At 45.8% G+C, this 13,689-nt stretch overlaps 1 protein-coding gene across 1 annotated transcript in view; it reads right to left on the bottom strand.

Annotated features, from left to right (window-relative positions):
• Window positions 1–3,990: 3,990 nt before the first annotated feature.
• Window positions 3,991–13,689, bottom strand: part of IRAK2 (interleukin 1 receptor associated kinase 2) — a 64,833-nt gene continuing 55,134 nt past the window's right edge. Inside the window, exons 11-13 of the mRNA XM_081105727.1 lie at window positions 11,496–11,681; window positions 6,112–6,403; window positions 3,991–5,191 (exon numbers count right to left, since the gene is read on the bottom strand). Coding sequence (XP_080961853.1) covers window positions 5,085–5,191; window positions 6,112–6,403; window positions 11,496–11,681 — 585 coding nt within the window. The 3' untranslated portion in view covers window positions 3,991–5,084. The remainder of the gene's footprint in view (window positions 5,192–6,111; window positions 6,404–11,495; window positions 11,682–13,689) is intronic.

The raw sequence follows: 13,689 nt of genomic DNA, 5'->3' as shown, positions 1-13,689 counted from the left end.
CACATGCTCATCAAACCGGCATCAGCATCATCACCCCGTCCATATACAGCGCAGGAAACTGGCTCAGAGAGACCAAGTGACCACCCAGAAAGTAGCAGAATTAGGAGTTAGAAGCCAAGGAGGGAAAAAGAGACTACACACAAATGTAAAACACCCGCTTGGCAAAAATACCGAAGTCGAAAGACAAGAAAAATAGTTGAAACATATGACAAAGGTCTGATGGCCTTATCATGTAAAAACTATAGCAATAAGAGAATTCGTATTAAAATGGACAAAGGAGCCGAAACCGGTTTGGCTCAGTGGATAGAGCGTCGGCCTGGGGACTGAGGGGTCCCGGGTTCGATTCCAGTCAGGGGCATGTACCTGGGTTGCGGGCATATCCCCGGTGGGGGATGTGCAGGAGGCAGCTGATCGATGTTTCTCTCTCATCAATGTTTCTGACTCTCTGTCTCTCTCCCTTCCTCTCTGTGGAAAATCAATAAAATATATTTAAAATAAAAATAAAATAAAATGGACAAAGGAATGAACAAAGAAATTACGAAAGCCTAACAAAATATTTTTAAATGGCTCTACTTCAGTCAAAAATACAAATAAAATTGTTTTCACCCATTAGATTGGCAGTGATTAAAAAGCATAAATGTTGCCCTGGCCGGTTAGAGCATCGTCTGGATACACCAAGGCTGTGGATTCAGTCCCCAGTCAGGTCACATACAAGAATCAACCAGTGAATGCATGAAAAAGTGGAACAACAAATCGACGTCTCTGTCTCTCTCTTGCTCTCTCAAGTCAATAAATATATATTTTTTATTTTTTTAAATATATATATTTTAAAAGCATGATAAGATTCTTTGCAACTGAGAATGTGGGGAAATGCTATCCCATATGTCACCAAAGGACATGTAAGTTGGCACGAAGGCATCGTATTTGTAGTGCAAGAATGAAAACAACCTCAGTTTGCAACATGCAAAGCTAGTTATATAAAGTGCAGACTATCCATAGTGGACTACCAGGCAAAAAGAGTGAAGTGACCCAAATGTACTGTTGAGAAAGAATAGCCAAGAAAGACATGAAAAAACACAGAATCCAGAGCAGCATGAATGAAATAACCCGTGTAAAGCAAAAAATAATAAAAAGAGAGAGGAGTGGAACCTCAAGATTTTTTAAAATATATTTTATTGATTTTTTAAAATATATTTTATTGATTTTTGACAGAGAGGAAGGGAGAGAGATAGAGAGTTAGAAACATCGATGAGAGAGAAACATCGATCAGCTGCCTCCTGCACATCTCCTACTGGGGATGTGCCCGCAACCCAGGTACATGCCCTTGACTGGAATCGAACCTGGGACCTTTCAGTCCGCAGGCTGACGCTCTATCCACTGAGCCAAACCGGTTTTGGCAATTTTATTGATTTTTTTATAGAGAGGAAGGGAGAGGGATAGAGAGTTAGAAACAACAATGAGAGAGAAACATCGATCAGCTGCCTCCTGCACATCTCCCACTGGGGATGTGCCCGCAACCAAGGTACATGCCCTTGACCGGAATCGAAACTGGGACCTTTCAGTCCGCAGGCCGATGCTCTATCCACTGAGCCAAACCAGTTAGGGCAAGATTTTTTTTTAATGCCTAAGATTGACCATTGTGTATTTGTGTGTTTCTAACAACTTTATTGAGATATAATTTATATACCATAAAATTCACCTATATATAGTTTGATGGGTTTTTAACATATTTTTATTTATTAGAGTTGTGCAACCATCACCATAACTCTAATCTACTTTTAGAACAGTTTCATTACCCCCAAATCTTGTGACCATTACTACTTCCCTTCTCAACCTCCCCCACCCCCACTCCTAGTTTCTGTCTCTGTTTTTGCCTGTTCTGGACAGTTCATAAAAATGGAATCATATATTTTACTTAGCAAAATCATTTCAAGGTTCATCCATGTTGTAGAATGTATCAGTACTTCTTTTTTATGGATAATTTTTAATTAAAAATTTTTTTATTAATAATCTTCCAATGCTTGGATATAGCACATTCTGTTTATCCATTCATCTGTTGATGAACATTTGGGTTGTTTCTACTTTCTGCTATTCTGAATATTGCTGTGAACACTGGTGCACCAGCTTTTGTATGGACATATGTTTTCATTTCTTTTAGGTAGCTATCTACCAGTGGAATTGCTGGGTCATATGGAAACTACTAGTATATTTAACATTTTGCAGCTGAGAATGTGGGGGAAGCAGCTCACCATTTTACAATTTCACCACCAAAGCATGAGGGTTCTAATTCCTCCACATTCTTTTTTTTTTTTATCATTTTTAAAAATTTTAAACGTTTTTATCGATTTCAGAGAGAGCAGGAGAGAGATAGAAACATTGATGAGAGAGAAAGATCATTGATTGGCTGCCTCCTACACACTCCCTACCGCAACCAGGCATGTGTCCTGACCAGGAACCAAACCATGACCCCCTGGTTCATAGGTAGACACTCAACCACTGAGCCACGCTGGATGGGTATTTTTCCACATTCTTATCAACACTTTATTGCCTGTCTTTTTTATTATGGCCATCCTAGGTGTGACGTGGTATCTCATTGTGTTTTTTATTTACATTTCCCTAATGACTAATGCTTACCTTAGTTCAGTCATCAATGAAATGGAGACTGCAGCCAAGAAATGAAGAGAAGGCTGAGACTCAAAAGGTCAGAAATGGAAGACTTAGGAGAGGTCACCCAGAGCTAAGAAGTGTCATTAGAAACCAAAGCTAAGGTCATCCACACCCTCGCATTTTCAATTAGCATGTATGGATGCAAAAGTTGGACAAAGAAGAAGGCTAATCGGGAAGAAAACAAAAGAGTTCATTTGAATATGATGTTGGAGGAAAGCTCTACGAATACCCTGGACTACCCATGAGAAGCCAGGGTTCCTTGGAAAAGACAATAATGCTGAGAAAAGTAGAAGGCAGCAGGAAGAGAAAAAAGCCAAATATGAGATGGATTAACTCCATTAAAGGAGCCACAGACACGAGTCTACAAGAACTGGCAGGGCTGTTGAGCACAGGGTTGTGAACATCACTCATTCATAGAATTGCCAGGAGTCAGAGCCAACTCAACAGCACATAGCACACACAATGACTAATGAAGTCCACCAATTAGACAGAAAGCTTTTTTCTAATCACCTCTGGAACTAGTAATAAATTAGTAACAGTGTTTGCCTTTGGGGAGAAGAAATGAGAGCCTACGTTCCAATGGTTAAATGGCTTCCTTTCCATCAGGTGACCTTTTGTACTGGTTGGATTTTTCGCTCATATTCATCTTTAAAACGTCGGGCCATTCAACCCTCTGGGGATTCGTGGAAAGGCACTGTGGTGCCCAAGAACCCCTGGAATTAATACACATAATTAATACACATAATTAATAATGTATGTGTATGTCTTTACAGCTTGTTGAAGGGAGTTCTGCAGCTTTAATCAGATTCTCAATGAATCTCTCCAGAAATATATGAAGCCCGAGTCTAGAAATGCAAGTATGTCTGGATAACCAGGACCCTATTAGCATCGGCCCTCTATTGCTCAAAGAGCCCTGTAAATACCCTGCCCATAATTATAAGGTGCTTTCCACATGCCACCGGAGCTTAAGACGGGGTGTCAGTACAGATCACTGTCCACCTGGGCTGAAGCCCACCTGGCTTTTTACATATCAGTACAAAGCTGACATTGCTGGGGGGCTGTTGAATGCTTACACCAGCCAGAATCTGACCCTTGCTCTCACAATAAACCTATGAAACAGGTACTTTTTATTCTCCCCATGGTATAGATGAAACAGAGGCTCAAAGTAATGTCCTAACTTAGCCCAAGATGACACAGCTATTAAAAGCCAGCATTTACAGCAAGCACACAATCTCTTAGCTACCCCATCATATCCCGGCTCATGGATGCAGAGCAACTTCTCCAAACAAATTCATCTGGACACAAAACTAATGACAAGATACAGGTTGACTTCATCAAAGTATATTTATTTTATAAAAATAAAAGGGAAAATATCACTATAGTAGGATTATTTCAAATAGGGCACACTGAATATAAAAGAACATTTGTTTCACCAAAAAATCTGCAACATGACTTTTCAGAAATATACCCACTGCATAAACATTAGGTACATGGCAGAAACAGATGTTTAATGTCTTTTTATTTCTTTATTTTATAAAACAGGACAAGTGCATTTTCAAAGTACTTCTATAGCTATGACTCACCTATTCTTCCCAACAGCCCAAGGAGGGAGAATGAACAGGTGTTACTTACAAGGACACTGAGGTTCCAGAAATTACATGATTGACTTAATTAGCAGCAGAATCAGAATGAAACCAGTTCTTCTGATTTTTCATCCAGCTATAAATAACACACATTCTCAAAATAAAAGCTCCATCAGAAATATTAGCATTAGTGGGATGGGAGGATAAAGGTGTAGACAGACATTAAATAAATATATGTGGGTTGCAAGATTTCCAAAAAAGAAAGCAGAAAGCCTACAGAGCCCTTTGCCAGGTGTCTGGCCTTTGTAAAACTTGAGACCTTGAGACGTGCGTCAAGAACTGCATTGGGACCCAAGGTGAAAATCTTTCAGGTCACAGAGGTTTACAGGCGGTCGCTGGCAAATATGACCCAGAGATTTTAACTTTGGAAAGTGCCGTCAGCATTCAGAACGCTCTGTCAGTTGTTGAGGGGTGAGAACAGGGTAACGGCATCTGCTGGGGCGCTTAACGTCACATCCTCCCTCCCCTGAACCACGAACCTGCCCACATCCTGGGCCCATGTGCCAGGGTTTCCACTTCCATCTCCTGATGATACCCAGCTCTGACTAACAAATCCCAGAACGGAAGAGGACTTCATGGATTTTGCTTTCTCTAAAAGCTGAGGTCCCTTCTCCCTACACTTACTCTGGAAATTGGAAGTTTCCCTTCTCCCCAGATAGGCTGATGTTTGGTTTGTAGTTCCTGGGAGACCTTGGATTTTGCCCCAAATCTTTTTCTTGATTTGACAGTTGTCTTTCCAATAGAGGACAAGGGTCCTCAGCTGTGTTCTGGTAATCAGGGGCCAAAAAGCACGATGCTGTCCAGTTTCTCCTCTTTGTAGAGCAGGATATTCTCCATCAGCTTCCTTTTGGCCTCGTTGATCTCGATTTTCCACGAAGTCTCTGTAGTTGATGTTCAACAGAAAGTTTTTTTAAAAAGCCACTTGAAAAACACACATTTGGAAATAGGTACTACTCTTCTAATTCTTAGAAAGCCAGACTTGGTCACAGTTTCTCACTTAAATCAGGTTTCTGAATCTGAGTGTAATGAGCGTTTTCATCATTTCTGCCTTTGCAGGAGAGAAGAGGGGGCTCTCATGCTCCTCCCACGGGGGAAGAGGGTGGGGATGGAGTGAGCACTTACACCCTCTCTCTTCCTCTCTCTTCCACAAGGGAGGAGGAGCAATAGGCATGGTCAGAGCCTGGGACATTCACTGAGCTGTGTTTACTCGGGGACAAGGCATTGAAGAGGCTTTCCAAACTTAATTTCAGAAGGAAGCCTCCTATATTTGGGTAGAAGGTATCTTTAGAAGCAGCCGGCGAGGATGGGTTCATATTATGAAGCGAGGATGGAGAAGTGGACAGGGACAAACCACACAGGACCTTGCTGGTCTGGAGGAAGAGTTTCGACTTGGTCCCTAAGTGCAATGGGGAGCTACACAATGGCTTCAACAAGGAGTGACATGAGTTGTTTTTAAAAGTCACTCTGGTTGGCTCCTGGAAAAAGGACTGGTGAGGGGCCAGAGTGGATCAGGGAGGACAAGGGAAGGCGTGCAGTCATCTAGCAAGAGGACAGTAGCTTAGATGAGTTAGGGGGATGGGTGCAAAGTAAAGAAGCAGATGGACCCGAGAGATATTTAGATCAGTGGCTACGACTCCGTGATGGACGACATAGCGGGGCTGGAGAGAGTCTGCAGTCGGATGGTAGGTGAATGGCTGAATAAACAAATGAATGTGTGAATAAGGGAGATGGAAGGAATAAATGATGGGCTGAGTCAGGGACATATAAATGTGTATAAACATTCAGATCCCCACACACTTACCATCCTGGGGAGGCTCTGGACTGGTACAGGCCTCAGAGGAGGAGTCAGCCTGCATTCCCCCGCTGGCCTGCATCCTGCCTTCTCCGTCCTCTGTGGGGGCAGGTGAAGCAGAAACCCCAGACCAGGGTGCTGTCCTCAAGGAGGAGGAGGCATCGAGGCTAGAATTGTCTACATCGTCCGTTTCTTCTGGGATGTTGGAGGAAGAGCCTGTGCTCTCAGAAAGCCCACACCAAGGAAGCGACGTCTCCTGACCTCTGAGCCGCTCTTCCACAGCAACTACAGAGCCACACACCTTGGAGAGGAGAGAGACAAGACCACTTACCAAGAATTCTTTCTGAAATAAAAAATCTAACAGGTCTCTCAGGCCTCAGAGGAAAAAGACACTGAAGAATCAAATGCTTGTTGCTTTGGCCTGGAAGAATAGTGTCCTTCTTTTGAAAAGAGCTGAAGTTGCCCCCATCTACCCTAGCTATAGATAAGACCACATGACCAGAGTGAACCGATCACAGTATCCCATTCCTGTAACCTCAATGATTGGGTCAGGTTTGGGCACATGACTAGTGCAGGCCAATCAAAACCCTTCTCTGGGATTTTTCCCACCTAAAGCTTTCTAGTGACATAGCCAGATTTTCTGCCATGCACAGAAAATCTACACTAATAAAAGAGAAAAATGGTAATTGGCGTACGACGCTACCCTTTTCATTGGCTAATCAGGGCTATATGCAAATTAACTGCCAACAAGATGGCAGTTAATTTGCATATGTAGGCACAATGCAGGGAGGCGAAAGGGAAAGCAGGAAGAAGCCCCCTGCCACTGACAGTGATCAGAAACTCAGGGGGGAGCTAAGAGCTGGGGGGCAGGGCAAAGGCGGCCCCAGGGCCGCCTTTGCCCTGCCCCCCAGCCATGATGGGAGAATCAGGCACCTTTGCCGCCCTAGCCAGTGATAGCAGGAAGTAGGGGTGGAGCCAGCGATGGGAGCTGGGCACGGTCAAAGCTGGCAGTCCCAGGAGCTAGGAGTCCCTTGCCTGGGCCTAAAGCGAAGCCCACGATCGCGGGGCCGCTGCTGCTGCGGGTCCCCGCTGCCCAGGCCGGACTCCTAGGCCAGAGGCGTTAGGCCTGGGCAGGGGCGGAGCCTGCAACTGCGGGGAGCTGGGGGTCCCCTGCCCAGGCCTAATGCTTCAGCCGGAGGTGTTAGGCCTGGGCAGGGGTGGAGCCTGCAACCGCAGGGAGCTGGGGGTCCCCTGCCCAGGCCTGACACCTCTGCCGGAGGCCTCAGGCCTAGTCAAGGGGCCGATCCGGTGATTGGTGATCGGAGGGTGATGAGGGTCAACTCCTCTGGCTGAGGCATCAGGCCTGGGCGGGGGGCTGGGAGTCCCCTGCCCAGGCGGGGGGCTGGGAGTCCCCTGCCCTGGGCCAGAGGCATCAGGCCTGGGTGGGGGGCGGAGCTGGGGATTGGAGGGATATGATGGTCCCCTTGCCCAGGCCTGAAGCCTGGGTCAGAGGCATCAGGCTTGGGCGGCAGGTGGAGCAAGCGATCAGAGGGAGATGGGGATCCCCTGCCCAGGCATGATTCCTGGGCCAGAGGCCTCAGGCCTGGGTGGGGGTCAGAGCCAGTGATCAGGGGGAGATGGGGGTCCCCTGTCCAAGCCTGACACCTCTGGCGGAGGCGTCAGGCCTGGGCAAGGGGCTGATTAGGCGATCGGAGGGTGATGGGGGTCTACGCCTCTGGCCGAGGCATCAGGCCTGGGCAAGGGGCAGAGCCAGCAATTGGAGAGGTCTAGGGGTCCCCTGCCCAGGCCTGACGCCTGGGCCAGAGGCATCAGGCCTGGGCTGGGGGCAGAACCAGTGATGGGGGGAAATGAGGGTCCCCTACCCAGGCCTGACACCTCTGTCAGAGGTGTCAGGCCTGGGCAAGGGGCCGATCCTGCGATTGGAGGGTGATGGGGGTCAACGCCTGAGGGCTCCCAGTATGTGAGAGGGGGCAAGCTGGGCTGAGGGACACTCCCCCCCACACACACACACACCCAGTGCACGAATTTCGTGCACCAGGCCCCTAGTCCATTTATAATAGGTGAAAATGAAGCCCTAACACAGAGTAAAGCAGAGGCAAAAGATGGGGAGAAAGAGTCACAGGCACTGACACAGATAGTTGCACATTTTCTGGTTGAGACCCTGATTCTAGCTACCCTAGCAGCAGTGCCTGTCCTGTCTGCTACTTGGTTAAATGAGCTAATAAATGCATTCATTCATTCACTTGTTCACATCACCCCCATCTCACTCCCTTTCTCTCTCTCTCTCTCTCTCTCTCTCTCTCTCTCTCTCTCTCTCGTGTTTCTAAGAGTTTGAGTAGAGTTTTTATCACTTTCATCTAGAAATGCCCAAAATAATATAGATACTGTCCTTGAGAGCTCTTCTGGTTAGGGAAGTTAGGAAAATTAGAGAAAGGCAGGGAAGGAATGTTTCTTCTTTACACACAAACACACACAATGGGCCTAAAACATACATACCCTTAACAACCCTAACAAATCTCATTTGCTCAGTGCCTTGCAATTTACAAACCACATTTGACACATGATGCACAATGAGTTTTTATAGGTTAAAAAAATTAAAAGATCTAAGAGGTTAAATTCCCTGCCTAAGGCCACCCAGCTAGTAACCGGCAGAGTTGACCACTGAACCCAGTCCTGCTTGTCTTAAAGTCCATGACCCAGTTGATCTCTCATCTTCCTAATACTTAAAGTGCTCTACCCCCTTTATTCTACATTGCAAATGCCTCCTCAACCTTCAAGGCCCAGTTCAAATGTAACCTCTTGAGATAAATCTTCAGAGTATATGTCCAATAAATACCTGCCACACTAAAAACTACATTCCTCTGTAGCTAGGTATGGCCATATCACGAGGTTCTAGCCTATGCAGTGTGAGAGAAAGTGACATGTGTATTTCCAGGTCACACCTTTAAAAGGAAGGGGATGTGTTCTCTTCCTTTTAACCCCTTTCAGTTGCTGGCAGATGTGATGACCTGAGCTAGAGCAGCCATCTTGGCCTCTGAAACAGAAGCCACACAGTAAGGACAGCAGAGCAACAATATAGGAGCCTGGGTCCCCAATCCTGTGGCACTGCCACGTCAGCTCTGGACTGCCTGCATTCAAACTCGTATGCTAAAGAGAATAATCTTTTATCTCTAAACTACTGTATTTTGGAGTCTCTTCATTCTAGCAGTTTCTTCAAGCACTTTAACTAATACACTGAACAAAAAATAAACCTAATGGAAGGCTGAATGAAAGAATAAGTGGTTGAGGAGAAAAATATTTTTAGAACGTAAATCTTATTATGCCCTGCCCCTGCTTAAGTCCATAGTGACTTCCTCAAAATCCTGAATGTGCTTGCACAACCTCTATTATTGGCCACTCCTTCCTCAGCAGACTCATCACAAGCCACTTTGCCCCAAGTACTTTGCGTTCCAGACTCTCTGACCTTCTTCTCTCTTGACCCTGACAAGCTCTCTCCCAACTCACGCTACATATTTGCATGAGCTGTTACTTCTGCTTGGACAGCTCTTCATCAGCTTACACTTCCTAGGGAAAGTCCTCTTTGGTGAGGCCCCTGTCATACACTATCCCAGAGCTCACCACACAGTCAATTACTGAGCAATGTCTGTGAGTTCCAGGAAAGTAGAACTGGCCTTGTTCACTGATATATCCCCCGTGCCCAGCACACAACTGCTGAACGAATGACTGAACACTATTGCACTAGAGCATAGAATAGCTCAGGCTTAGAACAATGACTCGGGTCTCTAGTTCCTGCCACATCATGGTGCAAGATGATGATGGACATGGGGCTGAACCAGGAGTCCAGAGAGCTCTGACAGAAACTTACTCTGTGGCCTCATCATCTCCTCTCTCTGGGCCTCTACGTCCCCATCTATAAAATGGGAGGCTTGGGCTATAGCAGTTGTGTTTGATGAAGACTTTTGGCAGCTATCACAAACCCTATCCTCTATAATAAAAGGGTAATATGCAAATTGACCCTAACAGCAGAATGACTAGGAATGACTGGTCACTATGACACACACTGACCACCAGGGGGCAGATGCTCAATGCAGGAGATGCCCCCTGGTGGTCAGTGCACTCCCACAAGGGGAGCTCTGCTTAGCCACAAGCCAGGCTGATGGCTGCCAGCACAGCGGTGGTGGCGGGATTCTCTCCCACCTCCTCAGCAGCGCTAAGGATGTCCGACTGCAGCTTAGGCCTGCTCCCCGCTGGCAAGTGGACATCCCCTGAGGGCTCCCGGGCTGCCAGAGGGATGTCTGTCTGCCAGCTTAGGCCCAAGCCCCCTAAGCCAGCAGGTGGACATCCCCCAAGGGGTCCCAGATTGCAAGAGGGCACAGGCCGGGCTGAGGGACCCCCCCCCCCGAGTGTACAAATTTTTGTGCACCGGGCCTCTAGTATAATTATAAGACGTTAAAGTGGTGTCTGATTGAAGCCACAAGTGGGGCCTAAAGCTCCCTATAGTCCTCTTGCTGCCAACAGCAACTCCTGAGGTACTTTCAAGGAGCCCCACTCTGCCAGACACCACTTGAAAATCACTCAGCTAGATTATCTCTAAGCCCTCTCAAGCAGTAATTTTGACCTTAAAAAGACCAGGCAACAGTGTCCAAATTTATACCTATTACCATGGAAACCACCTTTACATATCCTAGCCATAAGAATATGTTTTACCTCCTGTGGTGGTTAATTTCTGGGGTGTCTGCCTAGCCCACAAGCTAAAAATGCTCCCTTTCTCTAGGGCCTGGACCCTTCTCCTTTCAGAAATTGACCTCCCCTGACCACCAGGTTTATATACCGGACCCTGTGCCCCTCATCTTACCTGACTGGCCAATGGGGCCAGCCTGACCCTAGCTAGGCCAATAAAGTTCTCTCACTGAGATGTTGGAATGGGGACCTGGAGACTTGGTCTCTCCATGGGGCAGAACTTTAACATATAAGTGAATATGGCCATATCCCCTAACCAAGAAAATAAAGAAAAAGAGAAAGGGGGCCTACAGAGACAAGAGGAGGAATAAGGCAGGTTCAGCAAGAGCACCAGAGTTCTGTTAATAACCAAGGGTGTGGCCCTGGGCCCCTCAGGCCCGCAGCACATGGCCCTCAGGCTCGTAAGACACCCTTATCCATATACTGCCTTGTTTTGCTGATGTAAGTTCCAACATGTTCTGCTATTTCCAACCAAATACAGCCCTGGTTTATGAGATCACATCTCAGTGAAGGGATCAACCCTGAATTTTAACCTAGTCCCTGATAAAGCAAACCCATGCAGCCTCGGAAGTGAGACCCAGCTGACCCAGGACAGAGCTCATGGCTGGGGAAAGGCTGATAATCAAGCTCACCTCTGCCAGGCTGGCATTCCGCCTCCGCAGGCAGAGGCAGACGGCCATGGCCAAAGCCTCCGCACAGTCTTCCGGCAGAACCCCTGCTCTCTTCTCCAGGTATTTCTGGCAGATCTCCTTAGCCATCTCTTTCTCCACGCCTGTCTTCCTGGTGCTACTTGGAATTTCATGGAGGAGTAAATCCTTCTGTGGAGAAATAGTGGAAACACCTGAGTGAGCTTCAGGGGTGCGGGATCCAAACAGCAAAAACTTCTCAGAAAACCAACAGGATTTTAAAAATAAATTCAAGGATCCCAGAAACAAGCTAAATGCCCTGCATGTACAGGGCATTCCGTAGCACACTAAAAAATACCACAAATGCAATGGCTTAACCTTTCTAGGTAGGCCTCAGTTGATTCATCAGGGAAATGGGGATAATAGGACTAACAGAAAGATTAAACGACATAATGCATCTAACGCATAAAGTGTAATACCTGACTAAACATTCAATAGTTTTAGTGATAATAATAAATAGTAATAATAGCTATCTTTCGTTTATTTTTTTAAAATATATTTTTATTGATTTCAGAGAGGAAGGGAGAGGGAGAGAGATAGAAACATCATTGATGAGAGAGGATCATGGATCAGCTGCCTCCTGCACTGCCCCTAGTGGGGAACAAGCCTGCGACCCAGGCATGTGCCCTTGACCAGAATCAAACCCGGGACCCTTCAGTCCGCAGGCTGACACTCTATCCACTGAGCCAAAACGGCCAGGGCTATCTTTCATTTATATAGTATTTACTACATACTGAAAACTTACATTAATAATTTGATCTTTTTTTTTTAAATATATTTTATTGATTTTTTACAGAGAGGAAGGGAGAGAGAGATAGTTAGAAACATCGATGGGAGAGAAACATCTATCAGCCGCCTCCTGCACATCTCCTACTGGGGATGTGCCCGCAACCCAGGTACATGCCCTTGACCGGAATCGAACCTGGGACCCTTCAGTCCGCAGGCCGACGCTCTATCCACTGAGCCAAACCAGTTTCGGCAATAATTTGATCTCATTAACAATTACAGAGACAGTCTCTTACAATATAAAATAAACATTTTAGGATTTTCACCCATGAGGGTAAAAACTTTACCTTACTCACCTCTGTGCACCAAGAACAGTGCCTGGCACATAGTCAGTGCTTCAGAAATGTTTTCACAAATTACACATAACTTATTTTTTGGCTAAGTTTCATCTTTTAATTTTTATGTAATTTTATTCTATTTATTTTTTGTCAGGGAGGGGGAGAAGAGAGAGAGAGAGAAATATCGATGTGAGAGAGATACATTGATTGGCTGTCTCCCAAACACGACCGAGGATTGAACCTGAAACCCAGGCACATGCCCCTGACTAGGAATAGAACCTGTGACCCTTCAGTTTGTGCAGGCCAATGCTCCAACCACTGAGCACACTGGCCAGGGCTAATTTATTATTTTTAAGAGAAATTATTCATTAAATATAAAACAATTCATCTTTATTGCTTTATACAGCTTCTCATATAAATACACTTACAATTTAGAAAAGAAGATTATATCAGAGATGATCAGACATGGGTTATGATATTTGTATCAAAACAAGAATCCCCACTCTGCGTCAGTTTCCTTCTCCAGAAAATAGGTTATCTGAGGACCCAATAATACTTAAATGCTTGACCCCATCAGAAGCTGAATGCCTGGAGACTAAAAACTTCTCGCTGGCAAGGGCTGCATATTTGAAAACCCTTTTGCATAATTCTCTCATGTGAGCTTTGCCTTTTAAATGTTTGTTTCTTTAAAAAGCGTATTGTTTACAGATATGAAGGTGTCCACCGTGTCCAAAGTGAATGCCCTGAAAAGAACGACCGATGGAGATGCTCACCATTTGACTACCCCCAACGAAATCATGGATCTCATCATGCAACAGTCACAAGAGAAGCTGAGAACACTCGGTGGCAGGGTGCTGGGGGAACTTAGATATGGAAGGAATCAGCACATCCACCTGAACCCACTGATGAAGCTCAGAACTGAAAGTAGGACCATCTGCTATGTGCCTCGTGTTGCCATGCTACGGGAAGTACACAGAACCATCCAGGAAGTAGCACTAATCATGAATCTGACCAAGTCTCAGAACTGACTACAATGTACAGGAAGCATGAGGAATAGAGAAACAAGGATACCGCAA

The sequence above is a fragment of the Myotis nattereri genome (genome assembly GCF_964212035.1).
Source record: "Myotis nattereri genome assembly, chromosome: 14".
Taxonomy (NCBI): domain Eukaryota; kingdom Metazoa; phylum Chordata; class Mammalia; order Chiroptera; family Vespertilionidae; genus Myotis; species Myotis nattereri.
This window is presented reverse-complemented; position numbering and strand designations above follow the sequence as displayed.